Source organism: Neofelis nebulosa, chromosome 13, assembly GCF_028018385.1.
Source record: "Neofelis nebulosa isolate mNeoNeb1 chromosome 13, mNeoNeb1.pri, whole genome shotgun sequence".
In the NCBI taxonomy this organism is placed as follows: domain Eukaryota; kingdom Metazoa; phylum Chordata; class Mammalia; order Carnivora; family Felidae; genus Neofelis; species Neofelis nebulosa.
The window spans coordinates 25527213-25552445 of record NC_080794.1 but is presented as its reverse complement, the minus strand read 5'-3'; the positions used below and the strand labels follow the sequence as shown (position 1 = coordinate 25552445).

At 39.5% G+C, this 25233-nt stretch overlaps 1 protein-coding gene across 3 annotated transcripts in view; it reads left to right on the top strand.

Moving 5' to 3' along the window:
• FAM13C (family with sequence similarity 13 member C) overlaps positions 1-25233 on the top strand; it is a 177950-nt gene that overhangs the window by 126484 nt on the left and 26233 nt on the right. For all 3 annotated transcript variants that reach the window (XM_058696377.1, XM_058696376.1, XM_058696375.1), the window contains 2 exons: positions 14190-14400; positions 15492-15630. In XM_058696377.1, the coding sequence (XP_058552360.1) occupies positions 14190-14400; positions 15492-15630 (350 nt within the window). The remainder of the gene's footprint in view (positions 1-14189; positions 14401-15491; positions 15631-25233) is intronic.

The window sequence follows — 25233 nt, the reverse complement described above, 5'->3', positions numbered from 1 at the left end:
CTCAGCCATGACCTTGCCACTTTGTCTTCCTCTGTCTCTATTCATTCTAGTTGTCTTTACTGCCTCTTTTCTTTTACTTTGTGACCTTATTTTGCTAAGCTAGTTATGGTATGGAATTAAAATGTATTTAAGATACTTAATTTTGTCTGGACACTTAAATTTATTGAACATTATTATTCTGAAAATTTGGGTGATTTCAAACTGTTTTCTTTTCCCCAAATGATACTAAAAGGTTAGCATAATAGTATATAGGATAAACAACATGTTAGCCAAATGGCAATGTGATTCCTTTGGTTGAGCCTTTGTAGATACTGTTTTGTTTCGTTTTTTTTTCTAACTAGAAGTCATTTATTCCTTATTCTTACCATTGAGACCATAAAAATACTAGAAAAGAACTATTTTATTTTATTTTATTTTATTTATTTTATGTCATTCCAAGGCTTTTTAAAAATTTAAATCCAAGTTAGTTAATATATAGTGTAGTAATGATTTCGGGAGTAGAATTTAGTGATTTATCACTTATATATAACACCAAGTGCTCATCCCAACAAGTGCCCTCCTCAATACCCATCACTCACTTAGCTCATGCCCACACCCAATATCCCTCCAGCAACCCTCAGTTTGTTCTTGGTATTTAAGAGTCTCTTAAGGATTGTCTCCCTCTCTGTTTCTATCTTATTTTTCCTTCCCTTCCCCTATATTCATCTGTTTTGTTTCTTAAATTGCACATATAAATGAATTCATATGATATTTGTCTTTTTCTGACTTATTTCACTTAGCATAGTACATACACTGTAGTTCCATCCATGTCATTGAAAATGGCAAGATTTCATTCGATTGCTGAGTAATATTCCATTGTATATATCACATCTTCCTTATTGTCTATTATGAAACTGCATATAAGTTATGATTGGACTTGTAAAATAATCAGTGACAATATACCCTGAAGATTTATATATTTGGGTATTTCTATGATTTATATATGTTATGTTTCCTTGGTAAAAGTATTGCTTATGTTAGATATAATCACAACTCAAGAAAAAAATATTCTGAAATTGTCCTCTTATAATTTTCTAGGAAACAAGAGGTATGAAGTTAAATTTAACTTAAGAACTATTCACAAGGGTGCCTGGCTGGCTCAGTCAGTAGAGCATGCAACTCTTGATTTCAAGGTCATGAGTTCAAGCCCCACATTGGGTGTAGAGCTTACTTAAAAAATGTACTTGACCTTACAATAATCATGCAGTAAAAAAAAATACCAAAAAGAAAAACAAAACTACTCAAAAACCTAAAACCTGGTTCTGTATTTACTGATGGAAATTTAATTAGAAGATAGTATTTAAAAATGCAGATGAAAGGAAAATGTTTAGATCTGAGCTGAGGCTTCTTGATCCATGTAGTTTTCTGGGTTTTAGGGAGAAATTTGGGATTTTTCATTTTTCAGCTAACCCAATGCCCTCACCTATTAGCCATTCATTTTAATTGTAATCAGTACATTGACTCCTTCAAAATGAAAATGAGGCAGATGGCTCTGCCTCCTCCTGCAGATGACAGATTTGGGGAAGTACATGCTGAGATCAAACCCAGCTGGACTCTGTCTCCTGAGCTCCATACCTACACATATCCAGGGCCTCCTGGGCACCGGCACTGGATGGCCAAAACTGCCTGTTAACTCAGGGTATCTAGAACTGAATTTATCTTCCTTTCCCCTAGCCAACTCTTCTACCAAGTTTCTTAACTAGGTAAAAGATACCACCATAAATACAAAACAACAGCAAGTAACATTTATTGATGGGTTATATCCCCTCCCCTGGGGCACTGTCTTAAGCACTTGAGATTCCTTGTCTCCTTTTCAATTCTCCAACAATTTATGAGATAGATACTGTTTTGTCATTCTTCCCTGAAACAGGGCTCTGGCATGCAGTAGATGGCTAATAAACATTTGCTGAATGAATGAATTCCCATTATATAGATGGGAAAACTGGGAATGTAAAGAGTGAATAATGTGTCCCAGGTCACATACATGACAAAACTGGGGCTTCAATCTAGGTGTTTCTGAGCTTATGAAAAATCCTCTGTGAGGGGTGCCTACGTGGCTCAGTTGGTTAAGCGTCCAACTTCAGCTCCAGTCATGAACCGACTTCAGCTCAGGTTATGATCTCGCGGTTTGTGAGTTCTGCCCCATATTGGGCTCTGTGCTGAGAGCTCAGAGCCTGGAGCTGCTTCAGATTCTGTGTTTCCCTCTCTCTTTGCCCCTCCCCTACTCATGCTCTGCCTCTCTCAAAAATAAATAATAAAATATTAACAAACATTTTTAACCTCTGTGCTTTTTTTAAAATCCTGTGCTTTTTTTTTTTTTTTAATTTTTTTTCAACGTTTTTTATTTATTTTTGGGACAGAGAGAGACAGAGCATGAACGGGAGAGGGGCAGAGAGAGAGGGAGACACAGAATCGGAAACAGGCTCCAGGCTCCGAGCCGTCAGCCCAGAGCCTGACGCGGGGCTCGAACTCACGGACCGCGAGATCGTGACCTGGCTGAAGTCGGACGCTTAACCGACTGCGCCACCCAGGCGCCCCTAAAATCCTGTGCTTTTAACCATGATGGCAAAGTGGCTCTTAGAACTGCAGAGTGCCTTCCATAAGGCGCAGCCCTGCTTTCACAGTGACAAATTTCGCACCCTTCTACCTCACTGATGTTTCTGGTGGTTGTCCACAGACTGGCACTAAGAAGCCTACTTGGAGTGCCACCCACACCCCATTTGGTGACTCAGCCAGCCTTACCAATGAGGAATCTCTCTTCCATCTGTCCTTATGCTTACCCCCACCCAATCTAGCCTTGGAGATACTGCTGCTCACCTCTTGGTAGGTAGTCTCTGAGCAAGCAATCTCACCTGTGTCCCCAGATTTAGTTACTGGGATGACTTCAAGATTACCCATGTACTTTCTGTTGTAACCCCATAGCTAACCTGCTAAGTGCCTTCAGGTGCTCAAATTCAACATACCTAAAACTGAACCCACTGTGTATCCTTCAGTTGTTTTGGAGAGGCTGACTGAGAACTCTAATGCTTGTACCTTGTTAGAATTATGGACATACTTTTGGCTTATCTAGCTTTTAAAACCAATAAAGGCTGACATTTGGCATTTTGGAATATACCTGAATGCTACCTATAAAAGCCCACCATGAAGGCTAAACCCAAGAGTGAAAATTAACAAATCCACAAGACTATGGCTAATTTATTACTCAATTATATTTATTTTTTTTTAATATATGAAATTTATTGTCAAATTGGTTTCCATACAACACCCAGTGCTCATCCCAAAAGGTGCCCTCCTCAATACCCATCACCCACCCTCCCCTCCCTCCCACCCCCCATCAACCTCAGTTTGTTCTCAGTTTTTAACAGTCTCTTATGCTTTGGCTTTCTCCCACTCTAACCTCTTTTTTTTTTTTTCCTTCCCCTCCCGCATGGGTTTCTGTTAAGTTTCTCAGGATCCACATAAGAGTGAAACCATATGGTATCTGTCTTTCTCTGTATGACTTATTTCACTTAGGATCACACTCTCCAGTTCCATCCACGTTGCTACAAAAGGCCATATTTCATTCTTTCTCATTGCCATGTAGTATTCCATTGTGTATATAAACCACAATTTCTTTATCCATTAATCAGTTGATGGACATTTAGGCTCTTTCCATAATTTGGCTATTGTTGAGAGTGCTGCTATAAACATTGGGGTACAAGTGCCCCTATGCATCAGGACTCCTGTATCCCTTGGATAAATTCCTAGCAGTGCTATTGCTGGATCATAGGGTAGGTCTATTTTTAATTTCCTGAGGAACCTCCACACTGCTTTCCAGAGCGGCTGCACCAATTTGCATTCCCACCAACAGTGCAAGAGGGTTCCCGTTTCTCCACATCCTCTCCAGCATCTATAGTCTCCTGATTTGTTCATTTTGGCCACTCTGACTGGCGTGAGGTGATATCTGAGTGTGGTTTTGATTTGTATTTCCCTGATAAGGAGCGACGTTGAACATCTTTTCATGTGCCTGTTGGCCATCCAGATGTCTTCTTTAGACAAGTGTCTATTCATGTTTTCTGCCCATTTCTTCACTGGGTTGTTTTTCGGGTGTGGAGTTTGGTGAGCTCTTTATAGATTTTGGATACTAGCCCTTTGTCCGATATGTCATTAGAAATTATCTTTTCCCATTCCGTTGGTTGCCTTTTAGTTTTGTTGGTTGTTTCCTTTGCTGTGCAGAAGCTTTTTACCTTTATAAGGTCCCAGTAATTCACTTTTGCTTTTAATTCCCTTGCCTTTGGGGATGTGTCAAGTAAGAGATTGCTACGGCTGAGGTCAGAGAGGTCTTTTCCTGCTTTCTCCTCTAAGGTTTTGATGGTTTCCTGTCTCACATTCAGGTCCTTTATCCATTTTGAGTTTATTTTTGTGAATGGTGTGAGAAAGTGGTCTAGTTGCAACCTTCTGCATGTTGCTGTCCAGTTCTCCCAGCACCATTTGTTAAAGAGACTGTCTTTTTTCCATTGGATGTTCTTTCCTGCTTTGTCAAAGATGAGTTGGCCATACATTTGTGGGTCTAGTTCTGGGGTTTCTATTCTATTCCATTGGTCTATGTGTCTGTTTTTGTGCCAATACCATGGTGTCTTGATGATGACAGCTTTGTAGTCGAGGCTAAAGTCTGGGATTGTGATGCCTCCTGCTTTGGTCTTCTTCTTCAAAATTACTTTGGCTATTCAGGGCCTTTTGTGGTTCCATATGAATTTTAGGATTGCTTGTTCTAGTTTCGAGAAGAATGCTGGTGCAATTTTGATTGGGATTGCATTGAATGTGTAGATAGCTCTGGGTAGTATTGACATTTTGACAACATTTATTCTTCCAATCCATGAGCAGGGAATGTCTTTCCATTTCTTTATATCTTCTTCAATTACCTTCATAAGCTTTCTATAGTTTTCAGCATACAGATCTTTTACATCTTTGGTAGATTTATTCCTAGGTATTTTATGCTTCTTGGTGCAATTGTGAATGGGATCAGTTTCTTTATTTGTCTTTCTGTTGCTTCATTGTTAGTGTATAAGAATGCAACTGATTTCTGTACATTGATTTTGTATCCTGCAACTTTGCTGAATTCATGTATCAGTTCTAGCAGACTTTTGGTGGAGTCTATTGGATTTTCCATGTATAATATCATGTCATCTGCAAAAAGTGAAAGCTTGACTTCATCTTTGCCAATTTTGATGCCTTTGATTTCCTTTTGTTGTCTGATTGCTGATGCTAGAACTTCCAGCACTATGTTAAACAACAGCAGTGAAAGTGGGCATCCCTGTCGTGTTCCTGATCTCAGGGAAAAAGCTCTCAGTTTTTCCCCGTTGAGGATGATGTTAGCTGTGGGCTTTTCATAAATGGCTTTTATGATCTTTAAGTATGTTCTTTTTTTTTTTTTTTTTTTTAATTTTTTTTTTTTCAACGTTTTTTATTTATTTTTGGGACAGAGAGAGACAGAGCATGAACGGGAGAGGGGCAGAGAGAGAGGGAGACACAGAATCGGAAACAGGCTCCAGGCTCTGAGCCATCAGCCCAGAGCCTGACGCGGGACTCGAACTCACGGACCGCAAGATCGTGACCTGGTTGAAGTCGGACGCTTAACCGACTGCGCCACCCAGGCGCCCTAAGTATGTTCTTTCTATCCCGACTTTCTCAAGGGTTTTTATTAAGAAAGGGTGCTGGATTTTGTCAAAGGCCTTTTCTGCACCGATTGACAGGATCATATGGTTCTTCTCTTTTTTTTTTGTTAATGTGATGTATCACGTTGATTGATTTGCGAATGTTGAACCAGCCCTGCATCCCAGGAATGAATCCCACTTGATCATGGTGAATAATTCTTTTTATATGCTGTTGAATTCGATTTGCTAGTATCTTATTGAGAATTTTTGCATCCATATTCATCAGGGATATTGGCCTGTAGTTCTCCTTTTTTACTGGGTCTCTGTCTGGTTTAGGAATCAAAGTGATACTGGCTTCATAGAATGAGTCTGGAAGTTTTCCTTCCCTTTCTATTTCTTGGAATAGCTTGAGAAGGATAGGTATTATCTGTGCTTTCAACATCTGGTAGAACTCCCCTGGGAAGTCATCTGGTCCTGGACTCTTATTTGTTGGGAGATTTTTGATAACCGATTCAGTTTCTTCGCTGGTTATGGGTCTGTTCAAGCTTTCTATTTCCTCCTGATTGAGTTTTGGAAGATGTGGGTGCTTAGGAATTTGTCCATTTCTTCCCGGTTGTCCAGTTTGTTGGCATATAATTTTTCATAGTATTCCCTGATAATTGTTTGTATCTCTGAGGGATTGGTTGTAATAATTCCATTTTCATTCATGATTTTATCTATTTGGGTCATCTCCCTTTTCTTTTTGAGAAGCTTGGCTAGAGGTTTGTCACTTTTGTTTATTTTTTCAAAAAACCAACTCTTGGTTTCGTTGATCTGCTCTACAGTTTTTTTAGATTCTATATTGTTTATTTCTGCTCTGATCTTTATTATTTCTCTTCTTCTGCTGGGTTTAGGCTGCCTTTGCTGTTCTGCTTCTATTTCCTTTAGGTGTGCTGTTAGATTTTGTATTTGGGATTTTTTCTTGTTTCTTGAGATAGGCCTGGATTGCAATGTATTTTCCTCTCAGGACTGCCTTCGCTGCGTCCCAAAGCATTTGGATTGTTGTATTTTCATTTTCATTTGTTTCCATATATTTTTTAATTTCTTCTCTAATTGCCTGGTTGACCCACTCATTTGTTAGTAGGGTGTTCTTTAACCTCCATGCTTTGGGAGGTTTTCCAGACTTTTTCCTGTGGTTGATTTCAAGCTTCATAGCATTGTGGTCTGAAAGTATGCATGGTATAATTTAAATTCTTGTAAAGTTATGAAGGGCTGTTTTGTGACCCAGTATGTGATCTATCTTGGAGAATGTTCCATGTGCACTCGAGAAGAAAGTATATTCTGGTGCTTTGGGATGCAGAGTTCTAAATATATCTGTCACGTCCATCTGATCCAGTGTATCATTCAGGGCCCTTGTTTCTTTATTGACCGTGTGTCTAGATGATCTATCCATTTCTGTAAGTGGGGTGTTAAAGTCCCCTGCAATGACCACATTCTTATCAATAAGGTTGCTTATGTTTATGAGTAATTGTTTTATATATTTGGGGGCTCCGGTATTCGGTGCATAGACATTTATAATTGTTAGCCTTTCCTGATAGATAGACCCTGTAATTATTATATAATGCCCTTCTTCATCCCTTGTTACAGCCTTTAATTTAAAGTCTAGTTTGTCTGATATAAGTATGGCTACTCCAGCTTTCTTTTGGCTTCCAGTAGCATGATAAATAGTTCTCCATCCCCTCACTCTCAATCTAAAGGTGTCCTCAGTCTAAACTGAGTCTCTTGTAGACAGCAAATAGATGGGTCTTGTTTTTTTATCCATTCTGATACCCTATGTCTTTTGGTTGGTGCATTTCATCCATTTACATTCAGTGTTATTATAGAAAGATACACGTTTAGAGTCATTGTGATGTCTGTATGTTTTATGCTTGTAGTGATGTCTCTGGTACTTTGTCTCACAGGATCCCCCTTAGGATCTCTTGTAGGGCTGGTTTCATGGTGACAAATTCCTTCAGTTTTTGTTTGTTTGGGAAGACCTTTATCTCTCCTTCTATTCTAAATGACAGACTTGCTGGATAAAGGATTCTCGGCTGCATATTTTTTCTGTTTAGCACACTGAAGATATTGTGCCAATCCTTTCTGGTCTGCCAAGTTTCAAAGAGAGATCAGTCACGAGTCTTATAGGTCTCCCTTTATATGTGAGGGCACGTTTATCTCTTGCTGCTTTCAGAATTTTCTCTTTATCCTTGTATTTTGCCAGTTTCACTATGATATGTCATGCAGAAAATCGGTTCAAGTTACGTCTGAAGGGAGTTCTCTGTGCCTCTTGGATTTCAATGCCTTTTTCCTTCCCCAGTTCAGGGAAGTTCTCAGCTATAATATCTTCAAGTACCCCTTCAGCACCTTTCCCTCTCTCTTCCTCCTCTGGGATACCAATTATGCGTATATTATTTCTTTTTAGTGTATCACTTAGTTCTCTAATTTTCCCCTCATACTCCTGGATTTTTTTATCTCTCTTTCTCTCAGCTTCCTCTTTTTCCATAACTTTATCTTCTAGTTCACCTATTCTCTCCTCTGCCTCTTCAATCCGAGCTGTCGTCGTTTCCATTTTATTTTGCATTTCTTTTAAAGCGCTTTTCAGCTCCTCGTGACTGTTCCTCAGTCCCTTGATCTCTGTGGCAAGAGATTCTCTGCTGTCCTGTATACTGTTTTCAAGCCCAGAGATTAATTTTATGACTATTATTGTAAATTCACTTTCTGTTATATTATTTAAATCCTTTTTGATCAGTTCATTAGCTGTTGTTATTTCCTGGAGATTCTTCTGAGGGGAATTCTTCCGTTTGGTCATTTTGGATAGTCCCTGGAGTGGTGAGGACCTGCAGGGCACTTCCCCTGTGCTGTGGTATATAACTGGAGTTGGTGGGCGGGGCCGCAGTCCGACCTGATGTCTGCCCCCAGCCCACCGCTGGGGCCACAGTCAGACTGGTGTGTGCCTTCTCTTCCCCTCTCCTAGGGGTGGGATTCACTCTGGGGTGGCGTGGCCCATCTGGGTACTTGCACACTGCCAGGCTTGTGGTGCTGGGGATCTGGCGTATTAGCTGGGGTGGGTAGGCAAGGTGCACGGGGGCAGGAGGGGCAGGCTTAGCTCGCTTCTCCTTAGGTGATCCACTTCAGGAGGGGCCCTGTGGCAGCAGGAGGGAGTCAGATCCGCTGCCCGAGGTTTGGCTCCGCAGAAGCACAGAGTTGGGTGTTTGCACAGAGCGAGCAAGTTCCCTGGCAGGAACTGGTTCCCTTTGGGATTTTGTCTGGGGGATGGGCGGGGGAGGTGGCGCTGGCAAGCACTGTTGTTCCCCACCAAACTGAGCTCTGTCGTCCAGGGGCTCAGCAGCTCTCCCTCCCTTTGTCCTCCAGCCTTCCCGCTTTCTGAGCAGAGCTGTTAACTTATGACCTCCCAGACGCTAAGTTGTGCTTGCTGTCGGAACACATTCCGTCAGGCCTCTCCGCTTATGCCAGCCAGACTCAGGGGCTCTGCTTGGCCGGTGAGCCGCCCCTCCACCCCAGCTCTCTCCCGCCAGTCCGTGGAGCGCGCACCGCCTCGCTGCCCTTCCTACCCTCTTCTGTGGGCCTCTGGTCTGCGCTTGGCTCTGGAGACTCCGTTCTGCTAATCCTCTGGCGGTTTTCTGGGTTATTTAAGCAGGTGTCGGTGGAATCTAAGTGATCAGCAGGATGCGTGGTGAGCCTAGCGTCCACCTACGCCGCCATCTTCCCTCTCTCTACTCAATTATATTTCAACAGTACATCTCAAATGGTTCCAGATAGAGATTTATATGAATTTTTAATTGCTTAAAAATTCATAGTAGATATATTTTTAAATCTGACTGATTTATTAAACAGCTATAATACAACTTCTGTTTCTCTCTGGGGTTGCAGCAAGATCAGAAGTGGTCTCTTGGCCTTCACGCACTGATGATAATTATTTCTCTTCTTTGTTCCCTACTGCTCAGTAAGTGGGCCACCGGAAACATCCGTTGGCTCCCAGGGTCAGAGATGTGGAGTCTTCTACCATGGACACTGGTCAAACCCTCCCTGGAACTAACATAGTTTATATCACCCCGCATACTGAATTTAAAATAGAGATCATATTAGTATCAGCCTCATGTGGTTGTTTTGAAGATTAAATACATGTAAAAACTCTTACAGGTTTGAAGAAATAAGTGAGTTACTCCAGAAATATTACATATGATTATTCTTATTTATAACTAAGAACTGATAGGAGGGACTATATGTTGAGGGGTATATTGGTTCTCATTTCCCTTATTAACCCCACAGGGATTCTGAGTATAATTCATGTTCAATAAGAGAAGATAATATTCAGTTCCTTATTCTGATGATGATAATTACTATAAAATGATGGTTCTCATGGTTACTATGTTTAGCAGCTTCTATGCCTTATCTCAGTGTTTCACTAAATATGCTAGACAAAGGTCCATGGGCAAATATTGTTAGTTTTACTAGAAATTTATTTTAATGTGTATTAGTAAGAAAAATAGTAACTGGCACATCAAATTCATTATTTCTTGACCACCATAACTTAAAATGAAGCCAAAATTAAAAAATAAAAACAATTATAGGTTGAAATTTTATCTATCCATTTAAAATACATAGTAAATATATTAATTTATATAAAATATGTACTCTTTTGTACATATTCTACTCTATATCTATATACAGATCTTCAGATTTTCTTTGACTTATAATAGGGTTGCATCCAGGTAACACACTGTAAGCTGAAAATATTGTAAATCAAAAATTCACAGAGGGGCACCTGGGTGTCTCAGTAGGTTAAATGTCTGCCTCTGGATTTTGTCTCGGGTCATAATCTCAGGGTTCGTGAGTTTGAGCCCCATGTTGGGCTCTGCACTGACAACGCAGAGCCTGCTTGGGATTCTTTCTCTCCCTCTGTCTCCGCCACCATACTCTGTTCTTTCTGTCTCTCTCTCGAAATAAATAAAAAAAAAAACATTAAAAAAAATCCATGAAATACACCTAGACTACTAAGCAATCTAACTTTGCCTAGCCTACATGAATAGGTTCTCAGAACACTTACATTAGCCTACAGTTGAGCAAAATTATCTAACATAAAGCCTATTTTATGAAGTTGAATATCTCATGTAATTTATTGAACACTGTACCAAAAGTGGAAACAAAAATGGCTGTATAGAGAATGGTTTTAAGTGTATTGGTGGTTTACCCTTGTGACTGCATGGCTGACTGTGAGCTGTGGCTCACTGCCACTGCCCAGCATCACAAGAGAGTATCGTACCACACAAAGCTATCCCAGGAGAAGATCCAATTTCAAAATTCAAAGTATGGTTTCTACTGAATGTTTTCACTTTCACACCATCGTAACATCAAAAAATCATAAATTGAACCATCATAAGTTTGGTGTGTGTGTGTGTGTGTGTGTGTGTGTGTGTGTGTGCGCACAGAGAGAGAGGGACAGGGAGTAAACATATGTTTATGTGGATATGGCAAAAATTTTGTAGAATATATAGTTTTATTTCATTTCATCTTCATCCTCACTTAGTCTTGTGAGGCAGGTACCATCATTCTCTCCATTTTACAAGTGAAAAAAAAAATCTATGTTTAAAAAGGCCCAACATTTCTGAAGTCTTTCTAAACAAATGGTAGACCTGAGGCTCCAACTCATAATCTTTGCTCTCTGTTGTGGCATCCCTGGGGTTGTTTCTCACATTCTCAGGAATGCTCATTTTCTTTCAAACTTTTTTTAAATATTAACTTTTATTGTTTTTTCCTCCTATAAAATTAAGATTTATTCATTATAGAAATTTTAGAAAATAAGATTTCTTTTAGAAAAGAAAAGAAGAAATAGTTTTGTTTTTTAAATTGTGGTAAGAACACGAGATCTACACTTTTTTTTTTACCTGAAGATCTGTTTTTTTGACATAGATATATACTCTTAACAACTTTTTAAGTGTACGGCACAATACTGTTAACTTCAGGCACAATGTGCAGCAACCTCTTTGTACTTTCCTGTCACAGCTCTGTAAGATGGGCCAAAGACACAGAGAGATCAGAAAGTCCCTGGAACTTCACAAGAAAGTATAAGCACACCAAAATTCCTGGTTCCTAGGCCCCTTCCTTTAAATCACACTGCATCACATGAGGGGGCCTATAGCAAGCAGCCCTGTCCTTCGGAAGACAAAGTAACATACTCAACTGAGAAGCATCAGAAACCGCAGTAAGCTTTTCCCTGTTGGGGAGCAGGGTCTGTAAGAGCTGACCTGGGCTCTATTCCCAGGATGATAGCAGCAATGGCTTCCTCAGAATCTGTGCTGGCCTCTTCTGAGCAAGGAGCTCAATAATTCTGTGTGTGCAAGTGCCCACACACATGCACCATCTGATTTAATTAAGCCACTTCTCAATTCAAATAATGAGTTTGAACATATAACTGAAGCACTACCAAATTACCAATTTTTGACTTTTTGTTGGTTTTCAGCTTGGTGCTTCTAGGTCTTTGTGGCTCTCTGCTTCCTCTAGTGGTAAATCTAGGGCAGGGGGTTTGGTATGTTAAGTAGGCAGCAAATGACATAAGTGCCCACAGAAGCACACACCATATAAATGGAGGTTTATGGATTTAATTGTAATGCAATTCAAAAGGAGCCATTCAGAGTGATCTGTGATCTTATGAAGTTCCATCATAGGACCCTGTGGGTTTCAGAAGCTAAGCTCTCTTCTTGCCTCCACTTCAGTCAAATGGCTAGGAGCCCAAGTGCCTCCATTTGGCATTACAAAGCAGCACCAAGAGACTCATGTTCATTTTGACCCTAGGGCCACAGCTGAGCTGAAGGGCTGAATGCCTCAGACCTTTCCCATTTCAACAAAAATACACTGGTCCCAGGTGCTTGCTAAAAATTCTCTTCTTCCCCGTCATTATTACCAAAATATTCTGTCCAGAAACAGGTAACATGAATAAAATGCATTTCTTTTTGGGTCCTAATGGTTTATTGAAAGGATTTGGTAAGCACCTGTATACCTCCTGGTGGGCTTTGAAGGTGATTGTTAGCATATGTTGTTGATTAATAACATTTATTGATTAGTAACTCTTACTCCTGTTACTCTTTAAGGCTCCTGCCAAACTGTGTTTTCTGGGTAAATTATTCTTAGCAAGGGTGTTGCCTGTGGTGAGTTGTCAGACACACCTTGTCTTTCAGACCTGGGCACTGGTGTTCATCTGGCCCCACCTCTTCACCAGCCCTCATCTCATGCACTTCTGGCCAGCTCAGCCACTGATAGAATGCTGTTAGTGAGCTTCACAGGCACATTGGAGGCATTATCCAGGCTCCCAGTCTGAAACCCAACAGGGAAGAAGCCAATTGAAAGCACACAAGGGATCAGACCTTTGATGTTGCACAAAGCAAATTGCATTTCAAGCTCTGGAGAACATGAGCCATTCTAAACCTGATTAAGAGTCATCCGGTACCAAATTGTGATAAATGTTTATTTTGGAAAAGTGGATTATCAGTGTTTTCAGATTCTGCTTATTCACCCAGAAAGCATTTGTTTTTCTCTTTATTTGGGGTAAGAATAAAAGAAAGCCTTGAATTGTCCTGAGTTGTTTGCTGGGCAAAATTGAGAAGGAGTTTGTTTTGGCTGTTGCTCAAATAACTGTCTAGAGCCCCCTGATGTAGAGAGTCTCACCTGGCCACTCTGACTCAGTGTCTTCATATTCCTCACTTATCTGCCCTTCCTCTAGAGCGCAGGTGTGCCCACTCTCTGGACTGGCCCTGAGGTGGGAAGTTAATGAATTCATTTAAAGGGAGAGTGATCTGGGCCCCTGGGTGGCTCAGTAGGTTAAGCATCGGACTTTGGCTCAGGTCATGATCTCACAGTTCAACAGTTTGAGCCCTGTGTTGGTCTCTGTTCTGACAGCTCAGAGCCTGGAGCCTGCTTTGGATTCTGGGTCTCCTTCTCTCTTTGCCCCTCCTGCTTGCTCGCTCTCTCTCTCTCTCTCTCAAAAATAAACATTAAAAAAAATAAAAGGGGAGTGATCATAGAATTCAGACACAGACGTAGCTGGAGACAGGATTTGGAATCTGTTTTGTCCTTGTTTTTTTAATTTTTGTCAAAAATAAAATGCTACCAAAAATTTTGGTGGAGAAAAAGAATCATTCCTAATTCTTCCATGCTTTGTAGTTGCTAAGTAGCTTCTTTGGTATTTTAGTGCACTTACTTGTACACATAAATGTATGCTTTTTACATAAAATGGAATCATTACTGAATCATTACTTTAAATTTATACCAAAATAATTTGGATTTCCATTTTTTTTGTTAGTGGCTTTGTAATATTTTCTATCCAGTTTCTCTGAGAATAAACATACCTTTCATATCCCCAGAAAGAAGAAATGACAAAGAAGCCAGACATTATAATGAATGTTTATGATCTTTACTTAGGAACATGACAGTCTCAAGGCCTCTGTCATTTCTGAATCTTGATGATTTATCTTGTTTCCTCAGACCCTGCACCAGCCCACAAAGATGGGCAGAATGAAGCAGACAGTGCACCAGAAGACCTCCAGTCTGTTGGGACTAGCAGGCTTCTCTATCACATCACTGACGGTGATAACCCACTGCTGTCACCACGATGCTCCATCTTCAGCCAAAGCCAGAGATTCAACTTAGACCCTGAATCAGCCCCTTCTCCACCCAGCACTCAGCCGTTTATGATGTAAGAAAACCTTATCTTCATTTCATCCACTTTTTCAAATACATTTATAACCTACAATGAAGTGTGTGTCTGAAATAGTGCAGACATGCCTATCAAATACAACTTCAAGACCTGAGCAATGAATGGCAAGAATCAGTGTACTTTCTATTTGGGAATACTGTGTCAGGTCTTGCCATCTCAGGAGGAAATGGTCATGAGATGCAGGAGTACCCCAGGGCTTACATGTTTGAACATTTTTGGTCAAATGACCAGAGTTCTAAGTAAGAATATGTCTATGCAAATATCAGGAGTATCCTTCTTGGTAAGCTCAATATTCTTTGCATGCCCAACAGTGGCTTCAAGGGATAGCTTGTGGCAGTGCTTGGGAGTTGTCTACCTCAATTTCTTCTTAGATTCCACAAGAGTAGCAGCTTACAATAGCTGCCCTCCACTCCCCCAAAAAAGTGTGAAACTATGCATTCTTTTTTTAAAAAAATCTACAAATAATTTGGATTCAAAACTAAAATGAGTGTCCCTTGACTGAAAGTATGTACAGAGAATCCTAGTTACTCCTTAGTAACTTCTGCTGTCATTGATGAATTTTCCAAATCTGACCTTGCAGGCTGTCTATTGATGGATTTGAGGGAGTTAGTGGATTATTGCTATTGTAAACTGTGGGCTATGTGAGAGGGTCAATGCATTTTCTGGAGGTGGGGGTCCATTCTTATTAGATTCACAAGGCTCTGTTGTGTCAAGAAAATTAACTATTTATCTATATCTTCTTTAAAAATGTTATTAGGTGCAACCTGTTTGGATAATTCCACAGCAGGCTATTTCTTTTTGTCTTAAATTGGCCTCTTCCAAACTTTAGGAAATGCACTTCCTAGAATAATATTCTGACATTTCTGCACTAAATTCCCTGATAGCATTGTCCCATAATGGAATTCCTTGATCAGTGGTCTCTATTAATAAGTAAATGCCACCATGGTAGACTCATCAAAAATGGCCTATCCTCTCTGATAATCCAGGAAGCTTCGTTTGTAGACCAGCAGCAATGTTTATGGGAAGACCATGGTTTTTGATGATTCTCTCCCTCCCTGCAATCATTACAGGCCACGAAGTTCTTCACGGTGTGGCTGTGGTGATGGCAAGGAGCCACAGACCATTACCCAGCTCACCAAGCACATCCAGAGCCTCAAGCGAAAAATTAGGAAATTTGAAGAAAAATTTGAACAAGAAAAGAAATACCGGGTAAGGACCCTGTGGCTTGAAATAAGGGTTGATTGTGTCTGAGGTGTGTGGGCTTTTCTGTCCTTCCTTTTTGGGTACTCCTCTGTGCCAGGGGACAGCTGTTTTCATTTGCCAACACAGGATCTATCATAAATAGAGTTCCTATCCTGGATCTGTTCTATTCTCACAGGCTGTCAGTTGCTCTCTAAAAAGATATTTTCTGGGGCGCCTGGGTGGCGCAGTCGGTTAAGCGTCCGACTTCAGCCAGGTCACGATCTCGCGGTCCGTGAGTTCGAGCCCCGCGTCAGGCTCTGGGCTGATGGCTCGGAGCCTGGAGCCTGTTTCCGATTCTGTGTCTCCCTCTCTCTCTGCCCCTCCCCCGTTCATGCTCTGTCTCTCTCTGTCCCAAAAATAAATTAAAAAACCGTTGAGAAAAAAAAAAAAAAGATATTTTCTGGTAATGGATTATAACTCTTTTTAAAATCTTTTTTATTATTTATTCTTTAATATAATGTATTGTCAAATTGGTTTCTATAAAACACCCAGTGCTCATTCCAACAGGTGCCCTCCTCAATGCCCATCACCCACTTTCCCCTCTCCCCCAACCCCCATCAACCCTCAGTCTGTTCTCAGTATTTAAGGGTCTGTTATGGTTTGCCTCCTTCACTCTGTAACTTTTTTTCCCCTTCCCCTCCCCCATGGCCTTCTGTTAATATTCTCAAGAGACACATATGAGTGAAAATATATGGTATCTTTCTCTGCCTGAATTATTTCACTTAGCAAAATACCCTCCAGTTCCATCCACATTGCTACAAATGGCCAGATTTCATTCTTTCTCATTGCCAAGTGGTATTCCATTGTATATATAAACCACTTCTTCTTTATCCATTCGTCATTTGATGGACATTTAGGCTCTTTCCATAATTTGCCTATTGTTGAAAGTGCTGCTATAAACATTGGAATACAAGTGCCCCTATGCATCAGCACTCCTGTATTCCTTGGGTAAATTCCTAGCAGTGCTATTCCTGGGTCATAGGGTAGATTTGTTTTTAATTTTTTGTGGAACCTGCACACTGTTTTCCAGAGCGGCTGCCCCAGTTTGCATTCCCACCAGCAGTACAAGAGGGTTCCCATTTCTCCACATCCTCACCAGCATCTGTAGTCTCCCGATTTGTTCATTTTAGCCACTCTGGCGTGAGGTGGTATCTCAGTGTGGTTTTGATTTTTATTTCCCTGATGATGAGTGACATTGAGGCATCTTTTCATGTACCTGTTGGCCATCTGAATGTCTTCTTTAGAAAAGTGTCTGTTCGTGTTTTCTGCCCATTTCTTCACTGGATTTTTTTTGGGGGGTGTGGAGTTTGGTTAGTTCTTTGTAGATTTTGGATACTATCCCTTTGTCTGATATGTCATTTGCAAATATCTTTTCCCATTCCATTGGTTGCCTTTTAGTTTTGTTGATTGTTTCCTTTGCTGTGCAGAAGCTTTTTATCTTCATGAGGTCCCAATAGTTCATTTTTGCTTTTAATTCCTTTGCCTTTGGAGATGTGTTGAGTAAGAAATTGCTGCGGCTGAGGTCAGAGAGGTTTTTTCCTGCTTTCTCCTCTAGGGTTTTGATAGTTTCCTATCTCACATTCAGTTCCTTCATCCATTTTGAGTTTATTTTTGTGAATGATGTAAGAAAGTGGTTTAGTTTCATTCTTCTGCAGGTTGCTGTCCAGTTCTCCCAGCACCATTTGTTAAAGAGACTGCCTTTTTTCCGTTGGATATTCTTTACTGCTTTGTCAAAGATTAGTTGGCCATACAATGGAAGAATAAATATTGTTAAAATGTCAATACTACCCAAAGCAATCTACACATTCCATGGAATCCCAATCAAAATTGTAACCAGCATTCTTCTCGAAGCTAGAACAAGCAATCCTAAAATTTTATGGAACCACAAAAGACCCCAAATAGCCAAGGTAATATTGAAGAAGAAAACCAAAGAGGGAGGCATCACAGTCCCAGACTTTAGCCTCTACTACAAAGCTGTGATCAAGACAGTACGGTATTGGCACAAAAACAGACACAGACCAATGGAATAGAGACTCCAGATTTGGATTATAATTCTTATTTCCAAACTGATTTGATTATCTATTCTCCTCTTTCCCCCCTAAGGAGCATTACTATCACTAATAGTCTAGAACTGAAATTTAGAAAACTTTTGAATTATGATCTTATTTTTTTCTTTAACTCTTTACCATTTACGTGTTTGTAAGAACCTATTAAGGACACAAAGGACAGAATCTCTACTTGTATAACAGAATGAGGGAGAGTTTTCTTTGACATAAAAATATCTCCTGGTTGATAGATAGGGACCTATCAAGTAACATCTGTTCAGGCCACTCATAATAACAACCCCCAATCTATCTTTTCCAGTCCAAGAGACACCAGTCTTCATGCTGGTGTTGCAGTGTTGTAATGATGAACTTTTTCTTTCATTATATAAGAAACAATAGAAAGGTAAGTGTCCTCATTGCCAATGTTAGTTTTATTTATCTTCCCTAATGGTGACCATGGCATAGAGAAAAATCATATTCATGTAGAACTGCACAAAGATATTGGGTCTTTGGCAGAGGGCCCAGACAGCTTGTTATCAGAATAAAAGAGAACAGGGGATAATGTCTCATACATCTTGAAATATTTAAAGGCTCACTAAACCTTGGTACAAAGGCAATTGGCACATCCCCGTGAGTAAAATAAGATTGGGGGAGGGAGGTGAAAATGGATGATATCCCACTCTCCCATTCTTTCTGACCTGTTTCCCACAGTGGCTTCAAATTCACTAAAAGAGGGGTGTAAAGAGTGATTTTTAGCTTTGCACAATAGAAAAAAAAAATCAGACAGCTTTTCAAGACAAACTTTCCTTTCTCAAAGCTACTTACTGTCTTTTACCTTTTTAGCACAGGAGGGCACCCTACAAATAATGAATACAAGCCTTTATTTTACAGATAAGGAAATTGAGGCCCAAAAAAGACCTGTAACTTGCCTTAGGTGGTTGCGTTCTATCAGCTCAGACTTAGGATGGTAGAATAAATATGAGTGGGTTTTGCAATGGAGGAATAGAAGTAAGATTTGTAAGTGTCCACATTTTGAAAGTTCTAGATATCTTGAGAGAAACTGATTTTTTCTGTTTGCAGCTGGAGTGTTATTGGATCTGTGATGCCCTCACTTTGGGGACTGTAGAATAACAACTATAAGCTCCATTACCGGAGCCTGTTAATACTTATTACCTGCCAATTTTTTTATTTCAAGTTTTTATTTAAATTCTAATTAGTTAACACATATAGTAAAATTGGGTGCAGGTGTAGGCTTTAGTGATTCATCACTTAAATACAACACTCAGTGGTCATCACAAGTACTCTCCTTAATCCCCATCATCAATTTAGCCCAACACCTTCAATCAACAGTTTGTTCTGTATTGTTAAGAGTCTCTTGTGGTTTGCTTTCCTCTTTTCCCCCCTTCCCCTATGTTCATTTGTCTTGTTTCTTAAACTCCACATATGAGTGAAATCATATGGTATTTGTCTTTCTCTAATTTTGTGTAGCATAACGTATTCTAACTCCATCCATGTTATTGCAAATGGCAAGATTTCATTCTTTTTAATGGCTGAGTAATATTCCACTGTATATATACACCTGGCAATTCTTTTTTTTGGGGGGAGGGGGAATATCTTTTTTTAAATTTATATCCAAGTTAATTAGCATATAGTGCAATAATGATTTCAGGAATAGAATCCAGTGATTCATATAACCACCAATGTTTATCCCAAGTGTCGTCCTTAATGCCCCTTGCCCATTTAACCCATCGCCCTACCAACAACCCCTCCAGCAACCCTCAGTTTGTTCTCAGTTTGTATTTAAGAGTCTCTTATGTCTTGTCCCCCTCCCTGTTTTTATACTATTTTTGCTACGCTTACCTTATATTCATCTGTTTTATATCTTAAATTCCACATGAGTGAAGTCATATATTTGTCCTTCTCTGACTAATTTTGCTTAGCATAATACACTCTAGTTCCATCCCACATTGTTGCAAATGGCAAGATTTCATTTGTTTTGATTGCCCATTAATATTCCATTGCATATATATACCACATCTTCTTTATGCATTCATCAGTCAATGGACATTTGGGCTCTTTCCATACTTTGGCTATTGTTGATAGTGTTGTTATAAATATAGGGGTGGGTGCATGTGCCCCTTCAAAACAGCACTCCTGTATCCTTTGGATAAATACCTAGTAGTCCAATGCTGGGTCGTAGGGTAGTTCTATTTTTAATTTTTTGAGAAACTTCCATACTGTTTCCCAGAGTGGCTGCACCAGTTTGCGTTCCCACCAATGGTGCAAAAGAGTTCCTCTTTCCTCACATCCTTGCCAACTCTGTTGTTGCTTCAGTTGTTAATTTTAGCCATCTGACAGGTGTGAGGTGGTATCTCATTGTGGTTTTGATTTGCATTTCTCTGATGATGAGGGATGTTGAGCATTTTTTCATGTGTCTGTTAGCCATCTGGATGTTTTCTTTGGAAAATTGTCTACTCATGTAGTTTGCCCATTTCTTCACTGGATTATTTGTTTTTTGGGTGTTGAGTTTGGTAAGTTCTTTATAGATTTTGGATACTAACCCTTTATCTGGTATGTCCTTTGCAAATATCTTCCCACATTCCATCACTTGCCTTTTAGTTATGTTGATTCCTTCACTGTGCAGAAGCTTTTTATCTTGATGAGGTCCCAATAGTTCATTTTTGCTTTTGTTTCCCTTGCTTCCGGAGATATGTTGAGTAAGAAGTTGCCATGACTGAGGTCAAAGAGGTTTTTGCCTGCTTTTTCCTCTAGGATTTTGATGGCTTCCTGTCTTATGGTTAGGTATTTCATTCATTTCAAGTTTATTTTTGTGTATGTATAAGATAGTGGTCCAGGTTCATTCTTCTGTATGTTAGTTTCCTGTTTTACCAACACCATTTGCTGAAGAAACTGCCTTTTTCCATTGGATATCCTTTCCTGCTTTGTCAAAGATTAGTTGGCCATACGTTTTTTGGTCAATTTCTGGGTTCTCTATTCTGTTCCATTGATCTATGTGTCTGGTTTTGTGCCAGGGCCACACTGTCTTGATGATTAGAGCTTTGTAATACATCTTAAAGCCTGGAATTGTGATGCCTCCAGCTTTGGTTTTCTTTTTCAGGATTACTTTAGCTATTCGGAGTCTTTCTGGTTCCATACAAATTTTAGAATTGTTTATTCTACCTCTGTGAAGAATGCTGGTGCTATTTTGATAGGGATTGCATTGAAGATATAGATTACTTTGGGTAGTATTGACATTTTAACAATATTTTTTCTTCCAATCCATGAGCATGGAATACTTTTCCGTGTGTGTGTGTGTGTGTGTGTGTGTGTGTGTGTGTGTGTGTTCTTTGATTTCTTTTATAAGCTTTCTATAGTTTTCAGTGTATAGATTTTTCACCTCTTTGGTTAGGTTTATTCCTAGGTGTTTTATGGTTTTTGGTGCAATTGTAAATGGGATAAATTCCTTGATTTCTCTTTCTGCTGCTTCATTATTGGTATATAGAAATGAAATTGATATCTGTACATTGATTTTATATCCAGCAACTTTGCTGAATTCATGGATCAGTTCTAGCAGTTTTTTGGTAGAATCTTTTGGGTTTTCCATATAGAGTATCATGTCATCTGCGAAGACTCAGAGTTTGGCTTCCTCCTTGCTGATTTGGATGCCTTTTATTTCTTTGTGTTGTCTGACTGCTGAGGCTAGGGCTTCTAACACTATGTTGAGTAATAGTGGTGAGAGTGGATATCCTTGTCGTGTTCCTGACCTTAGGGAGAAAACTCTCAGTTTTCCTTATTGAGGATGATTTTCGTGGTGGGTCTTTCATATATGGTTTTTATGATCTTAAGGTATCTTTCTATCCCTACTTTCTTGATGTTTTTTTTTTTATCAAGAAAGGATGATGTATTTTGTTAAATGCTTTCTCTCCATGTATTGAGAGGATCGTATAGTTCTTATTCTTTAATGTGTTACTATTATTATTAATGTGATGTATCAAATTGATTTAATTGCACATATTAAACAAGGCTTGCATCCCAGAAATAAATCCACTTGATCATGGTGAATATTTTTTTAATGTATTCTTGGATCCTGTTGGTTAGTAACTTGTTGAGGATTTTTGTGTCAATATTCATCAGGGAAATTGGTCTGTAGATCTCCTTTTTAGTGGGGTCTTTGTCTGGTTTTGGAATCAAGGTAATGCTGACCTCATAGAATGAGTTTGGAAGATTTCCTTCCATTTCTATTTTTGCAACAGCTTCAAAAGAATAGATATTAACTCTTCTTTATTTTTTTTGTTTTTATTTTATCTTATTTATTTATTTTTTAATATATGAAATTTATTGTTAAATTGGTTTCCATACAACACCCAGTGCTCAAACCAAAAGGTGCCCTCTTCAATGCCCATCACCTACACCCCCTCCCTCCCACCCACCATCAACCCTCAGTTTGTTCTCAGTTTTTAAGACTCTCTTATGCTTTGGCTATCTCCGACTCTAACCTCTTTTATTTTTCCTTCTCCTCCCCCATGGTTTCTGTTAAGTTTCTCAGGATCCACATAACAGTGAAAACATATGCTATCTGTCTTTCTCTGTATGGCTTATTTCACGTAGCATCACACTCTCCAGTTCCATCCACGTTGCTACAAAGGGCCATATTTCATTCTTTTTCATTGCCACATAGTACTCCATTGTGTGTATAAACCACAATTTCTTTATCCATTCATCAGTTGATGGACATTTAGGCTCTTTCCACAATTTGGCTGTTGTTGAGAGTGCTGCTATAAACATTGGGGCACAAGTGCCCCTATGCATCAGCTCTCCTGTATCCTTTGAGTAAATTCCTAGCAGTGCTATTGCTGGGTCATAGGGTAGGTCTATTATTAATTTTTTAAGGAAACTCCACACTGTTTTCCAGAGTGGCTGCATCAGTTTGCATTCCCACCAACAGTGCAAGAGGATTCCTGTTTCTCCACATCCTCTCCAGCATCTATAGTCTCCTGATTTGTTCATTTTGGCCACTCTGACTGGCGTGAGGTGATATCTGAGTGTGATTTTGATTTGTAATTCCCTGATGAGGAGCGACGTTGAGCATCTTTTCATGTGCCTGTTGGCCATCCGGTTGTTTTCTTTAGACAAGTGTCTATTCATGTTTTCTGCCCATTTCTTCACTGAGTTATTTGTTTTTTGGGTGTGGAGTTTGGTGAGCTCTTTATAGATTTTGGATACTAGCCCTTTGTCCGATATGTCATTTACAAATGTCTTTTCCCATTCCATTGGTTGCCTTTTAGTTTTGTTGATTGTTTCCTTTGCTGCACAGAAGCTTTTTATCTTCATGAGGTCCCAATAGTTGACTTTTGCTTTTAATTCCCTTGCCATTGGGGATGTGTCAAGTAAGAAATTGCTGCAGCTGAGGTCAGAGAGGTCTTTCCTTGCTTTCTCCTCTAGTGTTTTGATGGTTTCCTGTCTCACATTCAGGTCCTTTATCCATTTTGAGTTTATTTTTGTGAATGGTGTGAGAAAGTGGTCTAGTTGCAACCTTCTGCATGTTGCTGTCCAGTTCTCCCAGCACCATTTGTTAAAGAGACTGTCTTTTTTCCATTGGATGTTCTTTCCTGCTTTGTCAAAGATGAGTTGGCCATACATTTGTGGGTCTAGTTCTGGGGTTTCTATTCTATTCCATTGGTCTATGTGTCTGTTTTTGTGCCAATACCATGCTGTCTTGATGATGACAGCTTTGTAGTAGAGGCTAAAGTCTGGGATTGTGATGCCTCCTGCTTTGGTCTTCTTCTTCAAAATTACTTTGGCTATTCGGGGCCTTTTGTGGTTCCATATGAATTTTAGAATTGCTTGTTCTAGTTTCGAGAAGAATGCTGGTGCAATTTTGATTGGGATTGCACTGAATGTGTAGATAGCTCTGGGTAGTATGGACATTTTGACAATATTTATTCTTCCAATCCATGAGCAGGGAATGTCTTTCCATTTCTTCATATCTTCTTCAATTACCTTCATAAGCTTTCTATAGTTTCAGCATACAGATCTTTTACATCTTTGGTTAGGTTTATTCCTAGGTATTTTATGCTTCTTGGTGCAATTGTGAATGGGATCAGTTTCTTTATTTGTCTTTCTGTTGCTTCATTGTTAGTGTATAAGAATGCAACTGATTTCTGTACATTGATTTTGTATCCTGCAACTTTGCTGAATTCATGTATCAGTTCTAGCAGACTTTTGGTGGAGTCTATTGGATTTTCCATGTATAATATCATATCATCTGCAAAAAGTGAAAGCTTGACTTCATCTTTGCCAATTTGGATGCCTTTGATTTCCTTTTGTTGTCTGATTGCTGATGCTAGCACTTCCAACACTATGTTAAAGAACAGCAGTGAGAGTGGACATTCCTGTCGTGTTCCTGATCTCAGGGGGAAAGATCTCAGTTTTTCCCCACTGAGGATGATATTAGCTGTGGGCTTTTCAAAAATGGCTTTTATGATGTTTAAGTATGTTCCTTCCATCCCAACTTTCTCGAGGGTTTTTATTCAGAAAGAGTGCTGAATTTTGTCAAATGCCTTTTCTGCATCGATTGACAGGATCATATGGTTCTTATCTTTTCTTTTATTAATGTGATGTATCACGTTGATTGATTTGCAAATGTTGAACCAGCCCTGCATCCCAGGAAGGAAGCCCATTTGATCATGGTGAATAATTCTTTTTATATGCTGTTGAATTCGATTTGCTAGTATCTTATTGAGAATTTTTACATCCATATTCATCAGGGATATTGGCCTGTAGTTCTCTTTTTCTACTGGGTCTCTGTCTGGTTTAGGAATCAAAGTAATACTGGCTTCATAGAATGAGTCTGGAACTTTTCCTTCCCTTTTTATTTTTTGGAATAGCTTGAGAAGGATAGGTATTATCTCTGCTTTAAACGTCTGGTAGAACTCCCCTGGGAAGCCATCTGGTCCTGGACTCTTATTTGTTGGGAGATTTTTGATAACCGATTCAATTTCTTCGCTGGTGATGGGTCTGTTCAAGCTTTCTATTTCCTCCTGATTGAGTTTTGGAAGAGTGTGGGTGTTTAGGAATTTGTCCATTTCTTCCAGGTTGTCCAATTTGTTGGCATATAATTTTTCATAGTATTCCCTGATAATTGTTTGTATCTCTGAGGGATTGGTTGTAATAATTCCATTTTCATTCATGATTTTATCTATTTGGGTCATCTCCCTTTTCTTTTTGAGAAGCCTGGCTAGAGGTTTGTCAATTTTGTTTAATTTTTTCAAAAAACCAACTCTTGGTTTCGTTGATCTGCTCTACAGTGTTTTTAGATTCTATATTGTTTATTTCTGCTCTGATCTTTATGATTTCTCTTCTTCTGCTGGGTTTAGGCTGCCTTTGCTGTTCTGCTTCTAGTTCCTTTAGGTGTGCTGTTAGATTTTGTATTTGGGATTTTTCTTGTTTCTTGAGATAGGCCTGGATTGCAATGTATTTTCCTCTCAGGACTGCCTTTGCTGCGTCCCAAAGCATTTGGATTGTT